At 38.6% G+C, this 26,301-nt stretch overlaps 1 protein-coding gene across 2 annotated transcripts in view; it reads right to left on the bottom strand.

Moving 5' to 3' along the window:
- The window catches only part of USP25 (ubiquitin specific peptidase 25), an 89,961-nt gene that overhangs the window by 4,762 nt on the left and 58,898 nt on the right, over positions 1-26,301 (bottom strand). For both annotated transcript variants that reach the window (XM_082279257.1, XM_082279258.1), the window contains 13 exons: positions 24,837-24,964; positions 23,975-24,070; positions 23,506-23,667; positions 20,881-21,089; positions 20,591-20,661; positions 16,879-17,107; positions 15,436-15,633; positions 13,830-13,969; positions 10,973-11,086; positions 9,020-9,115; positions 5,528-5,706; positions 4,694-4,772; positions 3,052-3,131 (listed from right to left, as the gene is read on the bottom strand). In XM_082279257.1, the coding sequence (XP_082135383.1) occupies positions 3,052-3,131; positions 4,694-4,772; positions 5,528-5,706; positions 9,020-9,115; positions 10,973-11,086; positions 13,830-13,969; positions 15,436-15,633; positions 16,879-17,107; positions 20,591-20,661; positions 20,881-21,089; positions 23,506-23,667; positions 23,975-24,070; positions 24,837-24,964 (1,781 nt within the window). The remainder of the gene's footprint in view (positions 1-3,051; positions 3,132-4,693; positions 4,773-5,527; positions 5,707-9,019; positions 9,116-10,972; positions 11,087-13,829; positions 13,970-15,435; positions 15,634-16,878; positions 17,108-20,590; positions 20,662-20,880; positions 21,090-23,505; positions 23,668-23,974; positions 24,071-24,836; positions 24,965-26,301) is intronic.

The following is a 26,301-nucleotide window of genomic DNA, read 5'->3' as shown; positions in this document are numbered from 1 at the left end:
CCAAGGCTCATTATCTGGCTAGGTTCATCTCAGCCAGACTACATCTCACTCCAAACTACAGTCAGAGGAGATCTGCCTGAAAGACCCCTTAATCCTTCACCTGCAGTGAAAAGTGGCCCTTGTCACCCACCATCAGGGATCAGGAGTGACCACTGTAAGTAGGCATGAAAAAGGGGATAAACAGCTGTACTTAAGAAAGACAAAAACGGGGGTGGGGCGGGCCTGGCTACTTTTTTGTCTACACCTGGGTGTGGGGGCAGTTCGCTCTGAGCGTCCGGAGAGAGAAGCTGCAGAGAAAGGAGCTGCTGCTTCTTTCTTTTTGGCCGTTCTTCTCTTCCTGCTGGAAACAACGCCGGGACCCCAAAAGCCGCTTTCCCTGCCCTGCTGGAGGCCGAGCTGTGGCTGCCCTGCCCCGCTGCTGCTGCTTCGAGTTTTCGCTGCATTGTAGCCGTGCTCGCCCTGCCTGCCTGGGCATCCGTGGGGTTCTCCCATCTGGATACATCTCGCCTGCCACCCGGGATTTGCATTCGTCCCTGCCGCTCCAGCCTGCCGTTCCAGCCTGCTGTTCCTGAGAGTCCGGGATCGGCTGCCCAGCGGTTTGTGAAGCCTTTGTTCCATCCCTTCCCGGGATCCCAGGGCACGGGTGCCGCGTGTTTCCCGAGCTCGCTCCGGAGCGCCCCCTGCAGCCGCGGGGGAACCATCGCACCTGCCCTGCTCACCGGGAGCCGCCAGCGCCCCTGCCGGCTGCGAGCGGAACTGCACCCGAGGGGAAAGGGCCCGACAGCCGAGAAGGCTGGCACTGGGTTTGTGTGTGCTGTTACTGCCAGAGTTGTTTTGTTTTGTTTGACTGGTTATATATATATATATATATATATATATATATATATAGTAAAGAACTGTTATTCCTATTTCCCACATCTTTGCCTAAAGGCCCTTGATTTCAAAATACAATAACTTGGAGGGAAAAGGGGTTATATCTGCCACTTTCAAGGGGGGCTTCTGCCTTCCTTAGCAGACACCTGTCTTTCAAAACCGAGACAACCCACCATCAGGGATCACGAGTGACCACTGTAAGTAGGCATGAAAAAGATACACCAAACTACTTTAATGTTGATTTTTGTGTTTGTTCAACACAATACAATTAAAGAAATCAGAGACTACTTGAATGAAGGTCGACTTTTAGCTCCATCAAGACATTGAGCACTGCTAGGTTATCACTTAGTGTTATTGAAGCTAAAGAAAGTTGGTCAACAGAGACATGGGTTTGCAGGGAAAAAAAGCCTCAAAACAGTCCTACTAATGAAAATCATATTTCTACTATGAAAGTCTATCCTTTCATAAATATTTTTAAAGTAACGTTTTTATGATTTCAGTGTTAAAGGAACTGACAGGAATCAGCAATTTAGTCTCATTTCCAACATAAGGATGGTACCATTGCCCTCTCAAGTGTGCAAGGCAGGAACCTCAGTAAATCTCTGAGTCCTCTGGGAACCTGAAGCTGAAACACAGGAAAGGATTTGCACAAGATGCCTTTGGAGTGGGTCACTGGATACCCAGATCCTCACTCATCCACTAACTATACTCCAGTCCTACCATCTTTGTATCAAGCACTTCTTGAAGCACTTCTGAAATTGTACTTTTTTTTTCTGACCTATATTAGAGTGTAAGATTGGTGATCATAAGCTTGTTTTCTAAATTATGAGAATGTTTTGTAATGAACACCTCACCCTAATTCTGCAAGTTATTGTAAATAATGGAGAACTTTGTTTAGCACATAGCAGAAACCTGTGCTTCCCTCTCTCCTCCTATGGCATAATCAGAATATGTTACGGCAAGAAGAAATTTACTGAAAACATTGGTATTTTACAATTGAAGGTGCCACTCTGGAGTTCCAGTGCCAAGGAATTTGAAGATGTTTCACCCCTGCCTGCAAGCTTAGACTGCATGAAGCACAGGGGTTCCTATAAACCACACCAATGCCTGTGATATTTTTGCCTCTTTAAGGGATGAAGCAACACCAGAGTGTTTATTTTTCAAATAAGCCAGGCAATCTTCTGACTAGCCTTTGTACATGAACTGTTTAAGGCCAATAGTGTAGCATATTTCAATTTAGATTACTAATAAATGTACTGTTTATTACATGGTGGTAACTCCACGACAACCCAAGACTGGGCTCATTGTGTCGGCCAGTATAAAAACATGTGTCTTGTCACAAAGGCAAGGCTGTGTCTTTTGCAGTAAATTTTCCTGTATTGTTTGGGGCCTTTCTTTTTTGGGAGGATACAAGACAAGAAAGAGAAATATGAAGCAATTTACTACACAACAAAGAGACAAAAAATTAAATTTGATTCCCACTATAAATCTCCCTATTGTTTTATACATGAAAAATCAGTGATTGACTACATTTATACTGTAATCACCATTCTTGTTGCATGTGTAGATCAGAATAAATCTGAGCTGTTTTGAATTAAGTACATAAATGTCACCCATTTTATACAGCCACGATTTCTTACTTGGTTCAAAAAGAGAAGGGAATGAATCACCACGGAGTTAAGGACAATCAGCTACAATTATGACAGTTATGCATGATAGTTCTTCTCAAATATGTTCTGTTTTCCTGACCTTTGGAGCCCATCATAGGAGGAGTTTTGGCTCAGACTCATGCAGAAGGTAAAACTGCTTGACAGGGGCTTGACTAATTGTGTCTGCTGATAAAAGCAGATAAATGTATGTGTACAGGTGCTGCCAGAGAAGGAGGACTGAGGGATACCCAGAGCACTCAAGAGTAGAACAGAAGGAAGAACAGGGGTGCATGTGGAGGGTGCTCTGAAAAGAACACATGGCTTGATAATGGAAATTGGAAATGAGATTGGAAATGGAAATTATGAATAGGAAGATGCAAGACTGAAGACATCAGTAGACTGAACAAATGCTTAACTGAAATGAAGAATACATTAAACACTTCTAAATTTAAAAAATAGCTTTACTTATCAATATTACATTTTGCCTTTTCATCGTTCTACTGCATTTGAGTTCTGTACTACCACTTACCTCTTTTTTTGGAAAAACTCCAATCCTACCATGAGAAACATGGTTGTTTCCCTGAAATGTCTATAGTCTTGATGCCATCTCTGCATGTAAGAAAGGGTAAATAGAACTTCATCCAAAGAAATGAAATATAATTAATTTTTTTAAACATACACCCCCCCCACTTAAATTTTGTGTCCAATAGTCATAGTAAGTGCATATTAAGATATTAAGCTCAATTTTCAATACAAGAATGACATAGAAAAAACCTGAACACTTTACATGGGAAGTGCTAAAAAATCCCAAATGCAACTCAGATGAGATGTTGGCACTGGAGCAGAATATTTATCTTACTGAATCACCATTTATACAAAGTGACTCCTGGTTCACTTTACAGGTAAATGCTCCAGGAGAGAAAGGCACTTTCTCTACAGAGGGTTAATTGCTGACTTGCAATTGTGCATTAAAGATAAAATAGGGGACATCACACCGTAAGACACAGCCACTTGCAGATTCAACAGAAAGACCTTGAGAAAGCATCCATAAAATGCCAACTCACTATACCAGACTGACCCAACCTATGGAGAAATCCCCAACTACCTATTGCAGGAGCTATAAAAGGGGCACTTTTCTGCAGAAGAACAGAAGATAGCTCTAAGAGTGGGGAGTGGGGCTAAGTCCAAAATTGTTTGCTCTCTTTGTGCAGCATCATTTAGAAAACGGTAAAATGTTCAGCCCTGCACAGCCAAGAAAATGCAATCAGAATGCCACTCTGAGGGTCCTTCCCTATCAGGAACTAGGGAGGCACACTAATGTAGCAGCATCTACTGTAGGTCCTAAATCAGGCAATGAGAAGTGGCAATTAGAATATTTGTCACTGGATTTGTGAGGGAAAGATTACTGCCATTATCCTTCTGATCAAGTTGTTTGGACCTAACAGCACAACAAGGAGGTATAGGTGGTGCACTGGGACCTGCCCAGGACATAAATATCCACTGTTAGGAGGTCTTAGTGACCAGAATTACTCACACTTGAAACTGATACTGGAAAACCAGCTACAGGCTTAGTTTTAGATGTGAGATAATTATTTTAGCAATTATTAGTCACAATCATTTAATGTCCAAGATTCATTCTCACTTTCCCTCCAAGTTTTTCTAAACACAGGAGGAAAAATTAAATGCATAAGCTGGTTATGCATGGTCTTAGCAAAGAAAAGAATCTGCTGCTCCTAAGAAAATGGGAATGGCTGCAGAGACAACTGGAGGAAAAGCACAAACAGGACTGTGCCCGCTACGCAGCTCTCAAGAGGAGCAAGGCTGGGCACAGCCCACTCTCCTCCTTCCCTGCCAGCGGTGTCTGCATAGAGAAAGCCATGTGGCTCATGTGGTGATAAATTACAAAATGGTCTTAGTGACATCAAGACTCGTTAACAAAATAAGGACAGACTCCAACCTGACACTAATTTATGGTTCAAACACTGGAACTACAGATGTGGAAAAAACAGCTTTAGCTCAAGAGCAGCCTTTGGAGAAGTAAGGGGTGTTTAAATAAATAGCCAGTTTTAACTTTTTGGTCTGAGACAAGAGGAAATTTGTGTAGACAAAATTCAGCTTTACTGATAACTCTTTCACATTACAACTTAATTTAAAGCATAAGAAATACTGACCTCATATTCCTCCATGTTTACTTCATCTGGCTTTATCATTTCAAGTTTGGCTTGAGCAACTTTCATGATGTTACGGCACCTAACAAAAAGCAATAAAAAAGTCACTAAATATTACTGGAAATTCACAGAGGATATTATCCTTACAAAGACAGGAGCCTCAAACAGTATGAGCTACAGCCTTATGCAAACGAATATGAAAATGCTGTAGAAAATGTACATTTTATTATGCATGGTATAATCAGCAGGAGAAAGCATACTTCTGAAGTATGTGTGATGGAGGCCTGCGCTATTTAAAGGATTACTTCTTTTATTTTGCTAAATTGCCACATTGCTCAGTCTTTCTTTTAATTTTAAATTTCAGATAGCTTGAAACTCCCTGACACTTACTTTGCAGAAGTTTAGAAGATTATTCCCTACACAGAAATCAGACTAATGTTTTCTAACTTTTAATTTACCTATTTATGCAAGTAAGTAGATGGAATTTCAAGTGGAAGAGAGACATTGTCTTGCTCTGAAGTCAGTCACTCACCCAGCTGGAAGGGCTCTGCTGTCTACTGCTGGCTTTCAGCGCAGTGAGGAAACACACAGTGAAAGAAGTCTATGTGCAAAATTATGAACACTGAGCATTTCTACTTATTTTAGATGAGTATAAATGCAACTTCTCGATTACTCTTTTAACTGGGATTTTTATAAAGATGATTTGTTTTACAAAGTGAACTTGCAAGCTATTAACTAGGAGATAAAGCTAAACACACCAGCCAAATATGAAGGGGTGTTTCCACACATCAGAGAACATTCATGAACACAGGAAATGAGATGTGCAGATCTTATTACCTTTCATCAAAGCTGAGATTGTGATCTCCAAACTGCTCCAGTAATGTTCTCTCAATTATCTTCTTTGGTGCCTGGTTTTGGATGAAGTAAACAACTGCATGACGCAAACGATAATCACATTCAGGTGGTGGATCTTCTTGGGCTAATTTTAGCAGACGTGTGTATTCCAATTTAATTGCCTACATAATTTTAAAAAATAGACATTATTTCTTCTGGCTTCTAACTCAAACATCACAGACACAAGATAATTTACATCCCATCACATTTTGCCTACAAAATTTTTTAATGGTTCCACAGACCACCCTTCTAAGAAGTCTAAACTATTAAACTTTTTAAAAAAGCAAACGAACAGAAAACAAACAGATAAATTGTCAAGTTGGTCCTTTCTCTCCCCTGTCAAGCCTGACAAAATCCCAAGTAAACCCTCCCTTCAAAAGTAGTTTCTGTCCTGTGCTATGTCTCCCTGAAAGGAGATTTATCCAGTCCTCAGATGTTTCTTTAAGCTCAAGACAAGTATAAGATTTCAGATGCTTGACCTAAAGAAATTTTCTGAAGTCTCATAAGGTAAAAAAAGTACCTCTAATACATGGTTAAATGCAAAGACATGAATAAAAAATATCCTAGACAAATTTTAGTGAATATGTATGATTTGGAAAATAGTAAGTGGGAATGAAATATGTCTTTCAATGAAAAACAAATGATAGGATTTCTAAAGAAAACAGTAATTCAATATGAACAGTACTGCCCTATAGGGCAGGATGCAGCCCTCACTGAATATTTTAGATAAACTTTAGAGGTCATCAGAAGCATTTACTTTTCCAGCTTTGCCAGCACATTAGGTTTTAATGAACATCTTTTGATATGTTCATTATATTTTTTTCACTGAAAATATACAGTATAAACAACAGCAACAAGAAAAATAATTAGAAAAACGGTGACAAATGTTAACATACTTTCCAGGTGATCAGATGGTTTGCTAACACATTAGCGAATTTTCAGTACAATACAATGTATGCACAAAATAAAACACCAAAGCAGTTAGGAAAAAAACAAAACAACCTGTTCAGTATTTCAGATGCCTTTATGCTGTAATACCTGGCGTTTAACTATCAGAAATTTAGGCTCCCATCCTCTGCTAATAACACATTTTGTTTCAGGACTAAGCATGCAGGATAATAATCATACAGGTTTAAACATAGAGCATGTGGAGACCTTTACAACTTAGGAGAATAGAATATTCTGCATCAATATCTTTAAATACTCATTATATGCATTACCATTAAAAAGAATGTTTAGGACAACATCATAAATGCCAAAAGCCACCAAGTTTCTATTCTCTTACATCTTAAGTTCTACCATTAGAAAGTCCACATTGCTAACAATTAAACCCTGTTTATTGAGGAAACAAAAATAAACTGCTATTAGGCATTTAATTTTTCATATAATTACTTAGGAGGAGGAAAAATACAACACAAACCCTGTATTTTTGTATTAATTTTTAAAATACTGTGATATTCTACAGATTCAGAAATCTTATGCAAAATGAAGTAAGAACACTATTTCTCTACACAGAACACAGGAAAAGGGACAGCAGAGAAAAGTATTATATGCTTTCATTTTCTCACTCAGGATATTATATAAAGATCTTAATGGAAACATTCTGCAAGGAGTTGTCTATAAAGGTTAAAGAACAATGATTTGAAGAGACCACTGACCAAGAAATATCTGAATGTTAGTCATGTCTTAAACCTGAGATCTAGAGGGGGAGTGAAACTTTGGCAATGTAACAATGACCCACACAAAGGGGTTACAAAGGGGTTTCACCTGAGTTAAATTAAAATGAAGATATAGAAACTCCCACCCCAGTTTTCTGAAAACACTAATTTAATTTTAAAAAAACCACACGAAGGAACACAGTAACAGTATTAAAAGATATCACAGAAGCTTTTACAGTAAGTTATGGGAAAACGTGAGATTTAATCCGATGCATCCCAAAACAAAAATTTTGTTCCTAAAAAGGACCACTTCATCTGTATCCATTCCTATGAATGTATTCCTTCAAAATGAACCATGTGTCACCTCTTCTAAGTATTGCAAACACAATTCAGTAGAAAATGAGTAAGGAATGTTTTCTACTTTTTTATGTTTTCTCACTCAAAGACATTCTGGCCCCATAAAGCCTAAATGTTTAAGCATTCGAAATTAAAGAGTGAAAATAATTTCAACTGAGCATTGTTTTGATAACTCTGATGCATTAATTTTATTTTGAAGTAATTTTCTGTTTTAAAACTATCAAAACACCCTTCATATTAAAAAATATAATCAGATATAATTGAACTTTCTCATAAGGAGTGATTTGATCAAATGAGGATTTTTTTCAACTTAAAAAATAATTGTCATATTTTCATTAATAAATTTGAAAAAAAGAGCAACCAGGACTGAATCCCAAACAAACCCCATTTCACTCAACAGAGGCTGTGGCAGGTGCCTCTCCCCTCCCTGAGATCAGGCACAGTTAAAAGAGACAACCCTGCAAACATGTCATGGTTATAACCCTTCTGTAAGGATCCACTTCAAACACCCACACAAATAGACAAACCAACCAACCCATCAGGTTTCAATTTCCTTGCCAAGGGGTTGCAAACTTTTTGTTGGTGATGGTAGGGTTTTTTGTTTGTTAGCCTGTTGTTTGTTTGGGGGTTTTGTGGCTTTTACAATTTCTTCCAGTGGAAGTACACCATAACAATTAAGAAGAAAACAGACCACTACTCAATGACAAGCAAGAAACTTCTTTCCCCTCTCCAAATCACGTTTGAGAGGATTTTTCATTTTATACCATGTCAAAGCAATTCCCTTTCTAATATCCTGGAAATTCAAGAGGCCACGAGCTAAAAGTGCTCAGAAGTTTGTGTATTTAAGAAAATGAACATATTCTTAAGTCTGGTATCACAGTGAAGACTAATCACCGCAAAAAGCCTAACATCTAATTCCCAGTAATAAAAAACTGCCTAAATAAATATTATTGACACCCATGCAGTTACACAAAAGCAAGCAATTTAAAGTTATTAAAAATATTTTAAGGAGTACAAACCAAGAACATATTGTTGAAATAAACAACAAATGACTAAACACTAAAGTCCTGGGTAAAAAAAAAAAGTGATGTCCCACAGTCAAGCAAAGGCATGGGTTTTATTACTAACAGGAGAAAAAACCCACAGATTTTTACTGATTACACATCTAGGTTTTGTGTTACTAGTATGTTACTCGCTACCATTATTAAAAAGCTAAGATGCAGAAAGGTATATGAGCTACTGATATCAACGAGGGCAAATATCTGTATATTTTTCAAGGGAGAAATATCTAAGTGAAGGACTGATATAAATAAGCATGCATAAATTCTGGAAAAGACTTTATGCACAGAAAGGGGTTGAGAGAGTAGCATATCTAACAGGAAAAGTCAAGAGGAGAAAAAGTTGAAAATGTTAGTTATACCTTAAAGAACCCTGCTTCTGGCCCACACCTGTCATAAACATTCCTGGCTTTACCTATAGCCATGATAATACCTTGCATGTTCGGGGTCAGCATGACCTGCCACAAGGGATTGAAGGTAAAAGTTTTGAATAATTAATATTTTAATGATTAAATTCAATATGCTTTTAGTCTCATGCAAGATGAAAAAGCAACTTAATGCATGCATACATCAAAATGGCACATTTCAATACAGACCTGGTGAGCATATTCTGCAAATCAAATCATGGCATGTGTATATATAGTTTCAGTGTAACAACATTAAAGGAATCTTACAAAAAATAAGATTAAAAAAAAGAAGTAAGAAAACTGTGTCAAAAAAGTTACATGGACCAAACTTCCCAGGAAAGAAACACGCACAGTTCAGCATTAGTACCAAGCAGAAACTGCACACTGAATGAGCGCTACCCATGGCCATCTAAGGATTTAAAAAAAAAAAATTCAACTAGAAAAATCACCCAGTCACACTTCAGATATACTGCACTAAACCTATGGTAAACTATAAAACCTGTATTTTATGCATATTTCAAGGTCAAAATAAGAGACTCACTGCTGCAAATGCAATCAATCCCTGAAGCATCTGCAGAAAATTCCTTAAACAGCAAACCCAAAACAATTAATAAACACCAAGCCAAACACAAGCCATCTCTCACTGTTATTCACATCAGTTACACACAGTTTGATACATCCAAGCTATTCAGAAAAGCCTTTCTCCTTTTTTATCTGTAAGCAAAGAAAAACACTCCCTCTCTCCCTGCCCAAGGTACTGCTGGCACAGCAACAAAAGATGAAAGATCTTAAACTCCCTGCAAGTCTCCCACACATAACAACATCTTAAAAAAGTGAATACACTTAAAAAATGAACAGGGAAATAGGCAAGAAAGTTACCCTCTAGGAAGACAATGTAATGGGGACAGAAGTAAAAAGAAATAAACTAACAAGCAAGTCATTATACGAGCTTAAATCCTCATTCCTTTCAAACTGGAGACTACACGTCTGTGAGAAGCTAAACTCAGTGTGATGATGTCAATTAAACCATTTTATTCCCCACCCCAAACTCCCAGTTCTAACTGATCACACTTCCAGGGCAGAATGACCTGAAATATCCATTTCCCTAGGGAAGCTAATGCCCTCCAAGAACCCACATTCAGACCCCTGAGAATATGGCTGCACCAACCCTGTTCCCAACCACAACAAACACGGAGTAAGCAGTGACAAGGGAGGGCAGTTTGATGACCTGCAATGTTGCTTTCTACTGCTGAAACTGGGCAGCAAAAAAAATAATGCCTCTAAGAGTAACAACGAGCCTCTCAATTATTCCTCAAGTTGTACCAGGTACATGTCTCACCCTGAGTCTGATTTTTTTTTTTTTTTAATTTTTTTTTTTTAATTTTTTTTTTTTTTTTTTTAAGATTTGCAAGGGTAAGTTCTACCAGCCATAGCACTTTCACGTAACTTTCATGGCTAATTTAATCCCCAAAGCCTGAAAAGCTTAACCTTGGCAAATAAGAGATCAGACTTGAACATTAGCTTTACTAGACTGACAAGAAAGCACAAACATTAAGAACATCCCTCAGTGTCCTGTCACTTTTTAAATAATGCAGCAGTGTGCAGTCTATCATCAGCATTTTGAAAGCTACCTGGCCTAATAAAAACATTCAACCTCCACAGCTGAAGAGACAAATACACCTTCAGTGTAAATGGTACCATGCAAAGCGTGCCAAATTAGAGTTTGTAGTGCTTTCCTTTCATATTTCATGACAAACTATGACATTGGTAAAGATTACAAATCGCTAAGCATTTAGTTTTGCAGAAGTCTGTTAGGTGTCACAGTGTGCAAACATGCCAAAAATTCTCATCAGGCAGCACAAGAAAGCACCGAGGAGGAGCGGTGCACACGACTGCAATCACAGGTACCTCATCGTCATAACCCCCCTCCTCTGACTCAATCACAAAAGTCCCTACATCAGGGATCGCCACCTCTACCACTCGCTGGGTAGGAGCTGCTTGAGCTGGGGCATTAGCAGAGCTCTGCAGAAGAAAACCATTATCAGTATGTGTTTGGGGAAAAAAGGACAATCATCATCATCATCAGAAAAGACAGTAAAATTATGGAGAGATGCAAACTGACAGGCTGATCTAGTACAATGATGTGCGCTGCTGAAATTCTGAAAAAATTCAGAAACTGTATCTATTTAGAGAATACAAGTGATATTTATAATTTTTTAAGCAATACATTTTAAAATTAAGCCATAGTTACTAAAATTATTTCATTTGTTCTTTATTCACTAATGCTATCTTTACAGGTTAGTATACCAGTATTGAAACTCTAATATCCATTACAAATTTAAGGCACTTGGTAAAGGATGAGTCTGTGAACCACCATTTTTTGTACATTTCACCCCAAAATTACTAAGTATATCATAAAATAACAGAAAAGTTTAGGAAGGGGCCTCAAAGATCATCTAGTCCTAAAGATGCTACCCACTAGATCAGGCTGCTCTAGGCCCCATCCAGTCTGGCCTTGAAGAGGGCCAGGTCAGATACTTCTTATCTGAAATACCTGATGAAGTCACACTAAAGGATAGAAACAAGCTAAAAGCTAACATTTCCTGATGCTCTGAGAGGAAAAAAAAAAACAAACCAAAAAAAGCTTCTAACAATCAAGATATTTTAAAGAATATTTAAAGGAGCATTACATTCAACTGGTTTGGTTTTTAGGAGAGCAATTAAACAGAAAACCGGGAGAAGATTATCCTAGTCACTAAAATTCTTGCTACGTTAAAGTAAGTTTTAAACAATGGAGACAAATCTTGGCTCCTATGGTCTATCACAGAATAATAGGCAGTTTACAACATTTGCAGAACTTAAACCTTGGCTCTAATCCAAGCAATCACAAAATGCCACGCTACTTGTTCTGCAATTATAACAACAGTCTCACTTTTTAACAAAGATTCCAAAAATACTCAGTATCTATTTACACCCAACACTGTACAAATACAAAGGAAGACTGTGCAATCAGAGGGCAGAAAAAAAAAGGACAAAAGGCAGAAAATGGACAAAATGAAAATGTGGTGAATAACCTACAATCCTGTTACATGCGCTAATGTTGGCTTTCCTTTTAAAAATGGACAAACAAAAAGTGAATGAATGGAATATATGCCTGCATGTCTGAATGCATATGGAAGTAGAATAATTAGAAAGCATGCTGATTCAGTGAGAAGGAAGAACGGTTCTGCCTAAATGAAATTTGGGGATATAGAGAGCAGCTTTTAAACATTAACAGAGTACCTTCAGATTAACTAGAAATTTACTTTACATTTTAACAGCTGAAGTACATTTGTTTCTAAATTATGCTTGCATGATTTGTTTTTTTTTCTTTTGTCTCATTAAACAGATCGCGGTGTTTCCCAACCACAGTCTTGTGAAGTCCTAAGGCTGACCAGAGTGTCAAGTGTCATTATCCTGAACTACAACACTTGATCCATGGAAAAAAGTCTAAGATTCTTTCACATCCCACTGGGATGGTGCCCATAAACCCTGGAAAGAGGACAGCATTATGAAAGACATTTCATAATGTGTTTTGGTATCTTCATAGCCACCTCTTCAGCTGGAGTAACACGTATTAAACAGCCTCCCACTAAGCTTTTCTGAGAACTCAAAAAAGGCCAATATGCAGCAGCCTAAGCCTTTAGGGGCAGAGCATTTTTTCATCCAGGATTAGGTGAGTTTCCCTGTTAGCTTTGATTTCAGTTTAGCAGAGGAAGCATGCTTCCCTGCTTTCCTGACACTACAGGAGGGATGTAAAACACAGCAGGTCATCAGGGTGTCAACAAGCAGTCACATAATTTTCAAAGATTTTAAGATATCTGGGGCCAGACTGCTTCTGTTTAATGAGGGCTCACACCTGATCTTAGGAAGCATTCTGCAGAGATCTAAATTGTTTAGAGGTCTAGTGGTTTCTAGGGATGCCTAAGGAAGCCATACTGTACATTTATGGATATAGTTTCAAGACATGTGCGTATGTTGTTTTAATGGTCCTTGGTTTTGTGGCAAACACATTTGTCATTTATCTACATACTTATAGGGAAGGAAAAAAATATTTGCTGAAAAAAAAAGTCAAATATGAGTTTCATTAATAACCCATAAAATAGTTGATGTCCCATTCCTCTTAGTACATTTTGTACAAGGTGAAAACGGAAACAACCAACAGTGATGATTAGAAACATTTTAAGTTGATATAGGCATCCTATGAAACACAAAAAATGATTTTCATCAAGCTGTGGATCTGCATTAAAGCTACAGAACACTGCTGAAAACCCCCTTATTTTTCAAATCTACATTAACTTTCACAGGTCTGTCAAAGGAACTCAATTATATTCTTATATTTCTCAGATAAAAACCTAAATGTCTAAAGCAGTATTTTTCAAGTCTTTTACATGGTCTGTCAAAGTTTACTCCTCAAAAATACATGGGATCATCTAACATTTTTAAAAGATGGTGGGCACAAACAGCTGATTGTAATTTGAACAATATGCTTACTCCTGACAAGCATTTTAATCCCATAGAGAATACCTATTTTAGTATTTTTTTTGCACTACGCCCATTATGTTATACACACTTTCTGAAGGGACTTTAGTGTTGGACAATCCCTGAAGATAAAGCAATTTGCAGTTCCAAGTTTCCAGACTCACACCCTTTTATCAGTGTTTGTATCATTTTCACTTGTAAAATAAAAGCAAAAGAAGTATTTCAAGCTTCAAAATGTCCTCACCGTATCCATTATAGCTTCTGGACCTCTATCTTCTTGTTCAGCTAAAGCTTTATTGATTGCTTGTACAGAATCTTCTTTTAAGTGCTTTGAAATATCAGTTCTTGATGGCTGCTCTAAATACTCTGGTTCTCCTGCTTGAACTTAGTGACAGAAATAAGATAACAATTTTGTGTGTTAACATAAGGATGAATTTTAAATTGATTAGTTTTATTTGGATCACTGTCTCATAGACAAGGTAACCACACAGAAAATGCAGGGTAGGTCACACAGTTCACAAATACAACTTTACACCAGTCTGTGTCTCGTGTCATCTTCAACACTTCCCTGTGAATGTATCTCTGATTTTATATCGGGAACAATAGACCTGTCCTGTCTATAGACCCATTAAAGCTCTTGAGTGAGGGGTGTTCATCGATCAATCATCAGGGATGATTGAGAACAAAGATGAGATTCTAGCTGGAGTTTCTGTGGGATACAGAATCAACATATGGAATGACCTCCAGCCACTTGAGTGCAAGATTTATTTTTACTTTGTAAAATAATAAACACATTATATTTTTCTGCCTTAAGGGAAATCTCAGTCTCCTCCACTTGAGAGCAATAAATTGATTAGTACAAATAGTGTCTTATATTCCTTACATGATGAAACCAAATTTTGGCAGACAAAACATTCATTTTGTACTTTCCATTACTAACAAAAGAAACAGCATGAGTCTCAAAGTGTTTGTGAACTCAAAACTTAGAAAATGATGAAGTAACTCTCTGCAGAGTTTGCAAAACAAGCAATGCCATTAAATCACTGCACTTCTTACACTCATTTTGCAGTCACACATAGTTATGAGAAATATATGCTCAATCTTTAGGACTCAAATACAGCAATGAGAACATCTGGACAGCAAATCCATCATGTCATCTTTCATGTAATATATACAGCCCACTGCAATGGAGCAAAAGGTGGATGTTACCAAAAACCTGGCAGGTTTTTAAGTGTCAAAGCAGCTCTCGTTTATAATCAGATTGCCAGTGGTTCTTATTAGCTGGGTTCCTACAAGCATTGGCCTCACAGCTGCTGCTCAGAATCTTTTCCACAGTTTTAACGCCCTCATTTCCACACAGTAATTTCTTAATCACGCCCTACTATTGTTATATCTATTCACTGTACAACACCAAATAAATTATTCTGCTCTTCAGCTCTAAATGCTGTTCTAATTTAAAATGTGAATGAAGGTCTCACACTAAATCATCCTGAATAGAAGAAATATATCATTTACGGACTAACAGACCCTCAAAACAGACTGGTGAGACCTATCTTAAAAAGCTTCCGTTTCTACAGGGGGAAAAAAAAAAAAAACCAAAAAAACCTCAGGAACTGGGAGGGAAAAGGCAAAAGAACTAATGAATAATTATTTTCTTTAAATAAAAAATGAAATGCAAAAAGCCACCCCAACAAGGCTAAACTTCAAGTACAGTTACCTCAGCCAAGTAAATGGCTGTAATTCAAGATTACACAAATTAACTTCTTCCTTTGTTAACTTGCAAAATGAGATGTACAATCCCCAGTGATTTTTGGTCCTACTCCCTTTACAAATAGGTAGAAGCAGCTAACCTGGAGCAGGAGAGGGTGCTGGTGCCCTGGGTATCTGAGATAACAATTTCTCCTGCTGTGCCTTCTGAGCAAGTTCTGCATCCCACTCTTCAAGCTCTTTTTCAAAACGTTTATTGTCTTCCTTGACATAATCCCTTAGATCAGAAGGCAGCGTGTCCATTCCAACAAGGATCTGTCCTGTTTCTTTGTTAAATTCCTCTGTGGTAACATGAAATGTAAGTTTCAGAAAAAGAAAGAATAGGACAGAAGAAAGTATGTTCAACAGATTTCCTCAAGTGAATTATCAGAAATGTACGGTGTAACACCAAACCCCCAAAACTATGTTAGTTTTAACTGGTTTTACTATCTGTTGAGCACTCTATGTGAACATTCAGAGAATAGTAACAAACCCCCCCACCACTGCTTTACAGTATTACTGCCACAGAGAGCTGGACACAGCTAAACTTCCCAAGAGAAAAGGGGAAGGAGAGCAGGCCTACAGGAATTCAGAAAGTCAGCTGATAAGAACACCAGCTAAACTGAGTAATCTTCCTTTTGTTTTGAGAATGGTCTGTGCAGGGGTATGCCAGATCCCAGGGCATCCATCAGTTGTAATTGTCCCACAGTGAACAAGCCTCAGACTAAACTGGAATGGCACAGGCAGCCTACAGGGCCCAAACACCCTATGGCTGCAAGTGCGTGACCAACCTTGGCATCTAAGAATGCCAAGGGTAATATTGGTTCTCATTTAAAAACTGAACAAATGAGCACTTGAGCCTTCTGCCCTATGTGAAAACAGGAACCTGAATATTTTCCCTGACCTACTACTGAATCTCTGGACACTTTCACAGACAACTCTCTGTCTGCCATTATCAAAACCTTCATGCTAAGGGCTCTCTGTCCTCTCTTCAAACACTTCCATACAAAGCCTTATAGCTGCATATTACTACATGACCTGAAAAAAATTTCCCAATCCATGTATTAGTTAGATTTGATGTGTGGTTGGTAGGGCTAAGTTATTCACATTTCAATTTACTGCATAAGCTTTCAAGTTTCCACGCTCCAGTAGAGTGCATCAGAGCTCTGAAGCTTAGGGAAAAAAAGCAGCTACATAAGAATTTTAATGTCAAAAGGCTCACTTCTCTGTTTCTGTATTTCTCCTCTAATCTTGACATAAACCCTCCAAAATTCTGCAATCACTTGTCTAAAATATTCACAAATTAGCAAACAGTTTATTTTTTTTTATCTTAATACTGCTGAAACACTGGCATTGCCTTTATTGATCTAAAAGTTGAACAGCAATTGTTCCACCCACAAAAACAATCTAACAGTTAGGGGCAGGAATAAAACTTTCAATAACTATTAAAAACATTTCGAAAATCTGGAAATCCATGTGAAAGAAGTTTGCTTTACCAATGCATTTAGCTATTCTATATCATGCAGAATCCATGTCAATAACATTACCTTGTATCAAGTATTGCTCCTTGTCATTGATATACATTAGACAATATGCACTGGCATTCCTGTAACCACCAAAAGAATCTCGTTCCAACTCTTCCCAAGTTGACTTTGTCACAGAAATATCATTATATTTCATCCATCTGTTCTGGTGGTGGTCATAAATATATGCCCAGTAGTGTCCTGCATTCGCCTGACCCTCATGAACTAGCACAGCATGCAACCTATAAGGAACCTTAAAAAAACAAAACAGAAAATACAACAAATGTCAACAAACCCTCCTTGACAGCATTTAGTTCCTACTGTATGCCAGCAATAATTGCTACGTGAAATAAAAGTAACTGACCTGAAGTTAATCAGGATCAAAACACAACATAGAAGAAAAACAAACAAGTAAAACTACCAACTCCCTAAGCGTAAGGGCTTGAAACTATGTTACTTACCACTAATAGTTACATGAGATCTTAAAAATATTAGTCAGTGTAGAACATAAATTCTACTCTGCTGTCTTTACTGCCAGGCATCATTTTTTCTTAATTGCTTAATATTCCTACCTTCATTGTATCTACCAAAAAACCCCTCAAATAAGTCAGCCTCGACTGCCTGTGATTTACTTCAGTTCCAACCTGGAAAACCTGTCAAGAAGTCTGGAAAGGCACATGCAAATTCAAGGTAATAAACTCAGTGTTTTCTGTGTGACAGTAAGAGAATTTATTGAAATTGATATCTGTGAGTTAAATACTTCAGTTACCCAAAACCAAAATTCCTACAGTAGAATAGGAACACAACTGTTTTCCAGTATTTTAAATGTATCAGGAAAAGCATTGCTAAGTAAAGCATGGAAGACCTGAAGAGGTCCTCTCCTCCTCCGGAGGCAAAGGATGATAGCAGTTTCCAGGATCAGTGTAAAAAGAATTCCAGGCTACATTTGTAAACCAACAAGTAAGAAGATTGGGAAACTTAGTTTCTGTCTAAGTAGCTGGAAATCTGAAGGAGAGAGAGAAGCAGAATGAATGAGTTCTTCCTTCCTTACAAGTCTTTTGAATGCATCTTACAGATTGCCTCATTTTAACCTGCTGGAATAGCACATGAAACATAGAAGGGAAAACTGAGCTTCCCTGCTATGCACAGTGTGCCTGAATGACAACAGCTCAGCTGGGATGAAAAATCCAAAACCAGCTTGTACTGGTGTCACAATCTGGACTGAAGATAAACAGTCTCTAACTCAAGGTGTACTCAGTACCTTTTGCAAATACCATTTAAGTACTGCAACAATCATAAATACACACATAACTGTGACTTGAGAAACTCCCTGAAGTTATTTTTAACTTTATCATTCTCTTCCAGGCTATATGCAAGTGCTGGAGATTTTGCAACTCCCCTTGAACTGTAAAGCTGAGTGACTGCACAGCAGCTGGAATCAAACAGCCTGTCATTCCAGAGACCAAACTGTACTCTGAACCTCCCAAACACAAGAAGTATATACAGAAGAAATCCTGGAAAGTCCTTAAATCTGAATGCTCTGGGGTTTTTAACACTAGTTATTAAATCAGTGTGAAAGTCTCCTTAAAATGGTTGCAAGCCTGTGTATATGCACAAAAAATGCATGGAGATCCTGATTTCAAAAAAAGGTGTCTCTTTAGACTTTGACAGAATAAAATTTTCTCACCCTAAAATCAGGCACTAAAAATCCCCATTGAATTTAAATTGTTTAACTTAAAACCATGTTAACTGGGTCAGCTTGAGGGTCCCCACCCTCTCCACCAAGTCAGGAGAAGCAGCTGCCAGTCATCCTCGCCAAGCTTTCAGGAAGGTTCCCCACAGAGCTCTGTGACCAGGGGACAGGCGAGTTCAGTGCCAACAGGCATCTCCTGTGATAAACCATTACATCGACCGTAATCAACAGTACAAGGCAACACAAACACAGGTGGCATTAAACTTTGTAGTTTACACTCACACTCACTTTAACCAGGAATGGAGCTTCACCAACTCCATCACATGTAGCTACAGAACAGGTATGTTGAAGCTGCTATATTCAAGATGAACTCCCACAGAAAAAACAGTTGTGTCTCTTTCCCAGCAGGAAGTTCACAGAAGGAAGGAAATAAATAAGCAGCTGATGTTTCATTCAAGAGAATGAAACAATAAAGATTTCGGGAATGTATTTCATATGACCACTTCACAAAGGTTTTATGGACTATTGTAGTCTCCTTAGAATCAAAAAGAACAAAAGGAGAAGACAAAGAGCTTCTCAAACAGTTCATAAATATACTAGGAAGCATCCTGCAAATATTATAGGTTCATCTTAAAAATGCGTCTAATTTTATGCACCTAGAACTTGACTTGCAAGAGAAAAGCTTTCAATCCTGCAATTGTATTGTCCAGAAAGGAACATCAATACTGTGAAACTGCTCCCAGGGGATGCAGCAATACCTGGCCATCAAATCACCCAGAGACAGAGACAGGCAGGGAAAAGCAGACAGCTGTGCGTACCTGCCTCCTTCCTATTGTGCCAAAAACAGCCACAGGGACAAACCAGCTGAGCTGCAGAAGGGCAGCTTCCCTTCCAGCCTGTGATTTCAGATGGGTTCAGCACCTGCTTAGTGTTTTACGAAGTAATCTCCTTCTTCTTTTGTAATGACAGCTGACTAGTATGTTTGCTATCCAGAGGTATTTCCTCCTGCAACACCTAAGCCAACACAGGTAGACTACTGGGATGCAAGTTACCAAATTAATTAATTTTGCTGTTAGATGACATGTCGCCTGTGGCCTTCTTGTTATAACACAAGTATTAAGGAAAAAAAACTGCCTGCCAGTAGCAAGCTTAAAGAAAGTCATCTAGGCAAATCTGCCTGAAATCCTTAACATCAGAGATCAGCTGCCAGGAACTATTACAAGCCATGTACAAAATGAAAACATACCTCAAGGAAAACTGTAAGCTGAACAGATCTTACTTGGAATGAAAATAGTTCTTACTATTAACAGAAAGTAACAGAGGAAGTAATCCTTAACCTTAAAACCTGTCAGAGTGAGAGAACATGAGTATATGAACGTAAGAAACAGCAGAGGAGCCACAACTCCACAGTAAAACATTCTAAAAGCACTGTTCAGATTACACAGAAGGAGAATTTGATAAAAGACATCTTAGACTAATAATTAGGATTGTGACTGATACCAAACCCAGACAGTTAAAAAAAAAAAAAACCCAGCAACAAAAAACCAAGCCAATAACAACAAAACCACTCACTGGAATTAACTACAAATCAAAATCAGGAGCCTTGAATTTCCACATATTAGCATGGAAGTTGCAATACACAGTGGCAGTATGCAGCAAAGTAAGTAGTACTTTCCTGTGTCTAATGCTTCAACACCTTAAAGCCATAAGGTTACTGAGCAATATGGACAAACCACGGCAAGAAAATTTTGTTGTGCAAAACTTCATTCAGGTGGAAAACGGGGATCAGAGATAGAACATATTTGGGCTTTTCATCACAGTTGCTTGAATTTAAGCTTGTCACCTGCAAAATATTGTAATGCTGTCTTTCATCTGACTGCGCACAACTACAGGGCTTGCAAAACCCATTATGACTTTCCAATGAAATTTCCCAAAACACTAGATAATTGTTGTACACTTGCTCTGTTTTCAAGCATCTAAGAACTTCTAAAAAGTGGCAAAAAGGATCTATTTTCAATTATCTCACATCAAAACTGTACTTACTTGGACCATTGTTTTGTCAGAGTACATCAATTCAATTGTCCGATGTATTCTAGATATACTTTCTTGTAAATCTGAAAGACAAAGAGAAGAAAGAACCTCTCTTCCACAAGGCTGTATAATTGCACATGGCTGCATCTCTATTTTCTCTCACAAAAAGCCAAACAGGGGTGCGTTTCACATGTGCTACGTCTGTCTACATGCCAAAGGCTAAACTTTCCTGGATGAAAGATTTCCCTGCCTTGCACCAATCCTTTCCTGCAGCAAATGCATTCCCCAGTGTGTGGCATTACCTCTTGTGTCATTCTCTACTTCAGTCCTCCAGCGATGCAAGCAGCCCTCCAGGACAGACAGCTCCTCCTCCGTGATGTGCCTTGGCGCCGGATGCATCGGCAGGTCAGGTGGAATCCGTGATTGTGTGAATGGTTTATGTATTACTGATCTTTGTACAGGAGATGTGCTTGGGACATCTGAAGATGAGGGCCCCTGCTGTTCTATTGTGCTGCATTCATTCAAAACATGAAATACAAAAATTGAATCATCGCATAGACAGACCAAAAGTTATACCATAAAAACAAGCTTTTCATCTGAAAATGGGCATTTTAAAGGTAACAATTTCCTACAGCGCAGTTCAGAACAGCTAACTACAATAGCAATATGGAATTAGTATGTAAATTCTGAAAGCTTTGTGGTATATTACATATTAGCACAACAACAGAGTTTGCTTTATTTGAAACACTACTGAACAATTTCAAATCACGTCATACACGTAAGTAACTGGTTTGAAACATTAACAGCTAAATGGCAGAGAGAGAAGTCACAGCAGTTTGTCTTATGGCCAACTGACCATAAAATCCAATAAGCACAAATTCTCAGTTTAATAACTTCTTAATGTGTCTTATGCCTAGCAGACATACTTTTTCTAATGTCCTACCTACAACTTAAGTTAGCTGAACAGCAATAATGAAGGGACCTCTGATATTTATGGCACACTGGAAATGAGCTACCAACCAATCTAAATTCGTTCCAAACCACTCTAAGTCAAGCTGCAAAGCAGCCATCTTAGGAGAATTCTGCAAGAGCAGCAGGGTAATAAAAATGAGGACTTGTAACAAATTTTTTTCTTTCCATCAGCAAGATCACCTATATATAATTACACTGCAGAACAGGAATGTGAAGATCTTCCTTGCAAGCTACTGAACTTTTGTGTACAGCATCATAATACAGCCTGAGGAACCTGGATTCTTCAGGAGTTTAGAAAGTTCTGAGAACTTTCAGAGCTGAAAATGTCACTCCATATACCATGTGTTTCTATGGATGTACAAAAAAGCCACAATACTTACATTTCTACAGAACAAACTTGCTATTTGAAGAAGTCTCAACAGTGTCTTACTTTTGATACTGCATTTCATGCAAGCAATGGTAACTTTTAAAAGTTTGTCTTCTCTTATCAATCATCATTATTTCTGCTGGCATTATATCAGTCAGACATTTGATATCTTTTTAAAGTCTTTTTAGATTCATGTACTTCACTTCTCTGAACAAAAAATTTAAACTTGACTGAGCCAGAAGACAGAACCCCACTGTCCAAATACACTATACAAAGCTATGCTATAAACTGTTATAAATTCCACTTATCCAAAGTTATACTCTATTACCATAGAATTATTTAGGTTGGAGAAAACTTCTAAGATGATCAAGTCCAACCATTAACCCAGCACTGCCAAGTCCACCACTAAACCATGTCCCTCAGTGCCACATCTACATGTATTTTAAATCCCTACAGGGATGACTCCACCACTGCCCTGGGCAGCTTGTTCCAACCTTTGACAACCCTTCCTGTGAAAAAATGTTTCTTAGTATCCAATCTAAACCTCCTCTAGCACAACTTGAGGCCGTTTCCTTGTGTCCTGTCACTTGTTACCTGGGAGAAGAGGCCAGCTCCCATCTGGCTATGACCTCCTATCACGGAGTTGTAGAGAGTGATAAGGTCCCCCCTGAGCTTCCTTTTCCCCAGGCTGAGCCCCCCCAGCTTCCTCGGCTGCTCCTCCTCAGATTTGTGCTCCAGACCCTTCCCCAGCTCTGTTGCTCTTCTCTGGACACACTCCAGCCCTTCAATGTCCTTCTTGTAGTGAGGGGCCCAGAGTGGGACACAGGATTTGAGGTGTGACCTCAGCAGTGCCCAGCACAGGGGACAGTCACTGCCCTGGTCCTGCTGCCACACTATTGCTGGTACAGACCAGGTGCCATTGGCCCTCCTGGCCACCTGGGCACTGCTGGCTCATGTTCAGCTACTGCTGACCAGCACCCCCAGGTCCTTTTCTGCTGGGCATCATTTGCAAACTGACTAAGCATACACTGAATCCCCTATACTGAGTTACTAGCTTAAAGAGAGAGAAAAACAACATTATTGGACATTTATGTTTCTGGTACTTTAGCTACTCGGCTTTTAAGAAGTCAGATTATTAGGTTCCTGACAAACTTGGTAGAATACGTAAACTGCATGGCAGAAAAGGAGCTTAGCTCCCAGGCAAGAAGTAAAGAGATGAACTGCACACCAGAAACTGTGACGCTATGCAGCACACACATTCTACCCAATTCAGATTCTTAAACAATACACATTGGAATCAGTGACCTCACCAGATCTTCTGTCTATCTAGAATTGTAGATTGGGCTGTGCTTGAAAATGGTAATCTCCTTGTGAAGACATTTTTGTAAGTGCATGAGACAAACTCAGGTCATTAACATTTTTGTTTATTCAAGCCTGCTGTGCTGAAAGAAAAGAGCAGAAACTTTACCCCCCTTAGGAGACGCCTGGTTTTATTGATCTGGTGAACAAAGCAGCTGAACGTGCTCCCTCTCTCCCAGAGGCTGGTTTGCTCTGGCCTCTGCCCCAGGGAGCAGAAGGCAGCCCTTACCTGGGGGGGATCTGTGGCGGCAGTGTGCCGCTGGCGGGGGCACTGGCACCCAGGTCATCCACGGGGGACGTGCACACCGGCTTGCTGGAGGCGAACTCCAGGGCATACTGCAGGACATCTACCAAGGGGAATCGTTTAGGACCAGAACCATAGCTTAAATATCTGTTAACCACAAAACGTATTAATGCCATGACTCACAGATATTAAAAAAAAAAGAGTAAAAAGAAAAAAAATTCTTTGGTTTTTTTTTTTTTTGGTTGACTGCAATTAATTAAAGCAAGCCTCTCCTAGCATGTTTCATGAATCAGAATTACAACACTTATACACATCTTCCAAAGAAAGGAGAAAAGAAAAGAGATATAGAAAGGAAATCTCCAGTAAATAACTATACACAAGGTGTATATAATTGCAAAGAGTTATTTTATGTAGCCCATAATACTATTTGCATTTACACAGTTATCTATAGTACCGTTCTAATCTCTGCTGTAAAACTGTGAGGTACTCTTTGAGTCTCTTGATTTCATCTCGTTTAATTCTTGTTATTTCTCTGTTTTTGTGCATATACCTGTAAAACATGAAATTTAGAAAGTAGTATCAGCCCACAGTATCCCAACAGTGAAACTGAGGTCTGTCCCCATCAACCACACTGCATAGTGCTAATAAAAGCCCACACCCTCTAGAACCTACAACATACCTCAGCACTAAAACAGAACTGAGAAGAAAATAAGCCTTCCCTTCCACAACTTTCAGAAGATGCTTTTTCCCCAGTGTCAAAAGCTCTGTTCATATCATGGATGACAAACATGTAATAGAAAGCTACTATTAGAGAAAGTCTAAATTAAGTGGTTTAAGTAGCAACCACAGAGCAACACTCTTGTTTCATTGTTTAGGTTCACAAACAACATTCAGCAGGTAACTGAAAGCCATCCTGATATTTCTGCTCTACAGAGAAACTGCATCCACTCATGCTGAAAATTGACTGCATGTTTGAAGAGTATCTGGAACACCACGAAATACCCAACTTGTCACCCTCTTTCCCAAATGGACCCATAAACAGTGTGATTTTTCAAAGTATTTTGCCTGTGTACACAAGTAGCTAGCAATAAATCAAAGCGGAAGCAGGTTTTTGACACAAAGGAGCAGTATGTCTTAAATTGTTATCTATGTGTATTTTCTGAAACAGATGAAACCCATGAAAACTCTAACTTGTATAAATAGAACATAAATTTACTGTGATTTAAGTGAGCATGAAAAACATAATCAACTTTAACAAACTCACAAGACTTATTTCATGTTCATACTAAGATTTCATTGATAATATTATACCATACCTGTCTAGATACAAAATTGGAGGAAATTCTAATTTGTTGTGTATCTTCTCTGGTCTCCCCAAAGCCTGATTAAACTCAAATCTTGATAGCTCAAAAGTTAAGACAGGAGGAAGCTCTGTGAACCAATGCTGGATAAAAAAAAAACAAAAAAAAACAAACCAAAAAAAAAAAAAACCAAAAAAACAAAAAACAGAAACCCCTAACATTAATGCCTTCCAATAGCAGAAATTCAGTAATAATGGTACAATACCTGCACTCTGACACAGCTGTGAGAGAAACTGGTTTTAGAGGGTGGGTCAACATAAAATTTCTGAAGTTCCCATCTTCTCCCTTAACTGTAAACACAGACCATTTGTTGCCCATGGTGCATTAAAGCTTTGCTGTGTTCCAGCAGAGGAGGCAGAAAGGCTTGTTCCACTCACATTTATCTCACTCGTACAAAAGTCAGCTCATGCATGAACCTACCTGCCTTGCCAACTGTTCTGCTCTCTTCACTCCTCAGTGACATGAAAGGGTTGTTTTCACTGCTAGCAAGTGCTCTTCCTGCTACAGTTCTCCCAGACTCAACTTCCTGATCCTTTCATTCACCTGGTATCATTTAAAGTTTCTAATGACCCCCTCTGAAACAGGATCAGCAAGTGTTTGACATTTCCTCCATATTAACAGCTTGAAGTTTCTACTCATGTCCCTAATCACTGCCATCATCATCTCATCCCATTTGACTCTGACTACTCAGTAGACGTCTATCCACATGAGACTTCATTTCTTTTTTTATGTACATTGCTTCTCAACTACAATACAAATCCAGTTCCAGTACTGGAGATCTTTTTTTTTCCTCTCCATTGTCAAATGTAACAACCACAGTCTACCCATTTAATAACTTATGGGTATCCGACCATCACCTGAAGTTTCTCTGATTGCTGCAGACACCACTGGCACATATTTGTCATCAATGCCATAGTCCAGATGTGGCATTTGACTCAGGGCTCACTTCAAGTTCTCCTATCCAGCCAAATATCTTGAATAGTCTTTTCATACAATACCTGGCAAACAGCCTTTTCTTCATGTGCTCATGGCTAAAATCGTCTTGAAGCATGATTTAAATTCCTCAGGACAGGGAATGTCTCCTTTTTCTGTTTCTCCATTAGCTCACTTACTGACACCCTGCTCTGTGACTGAGGCTTTTAGGCATCATGATAACAGTAACAACAACAACAATAATAATAATAATAAAAGTGAACAAGCTAAATAACCCATTAGAGGCAATGGTGGGAATAAGGAGAAGAAATGCAACACTATTTTGAAGATCAGTTAAGAGAGACCCTGTTAAAGCTACAATAAATTCAGAGTTCTTTAGTACTTCCAAACCTTCCAATGCATTGTAACATCTTTCAGACACTGTATTTAAATGTAACGACTAAAAGAAGCAATATTATTATGGATTATTTCAGGGAAACATTACCAA

The sequence above is a fragment of the Coloeus monedula genome, assembly GCF_965178545.1.
Source record: "Coloeus monedula genome assembly, chromosome: 3".
Classification (NCBI taxonomy): Eukaryota; Metazoa; Chordata; class Aves; order Passeriformes; family Corvidae; genus Coloeus; species Coloeus monedula.
Note: the sequence above shows the minus strand (reverse complement) of the source record. Positions and strands in the feature narration are given on the sequence as shown.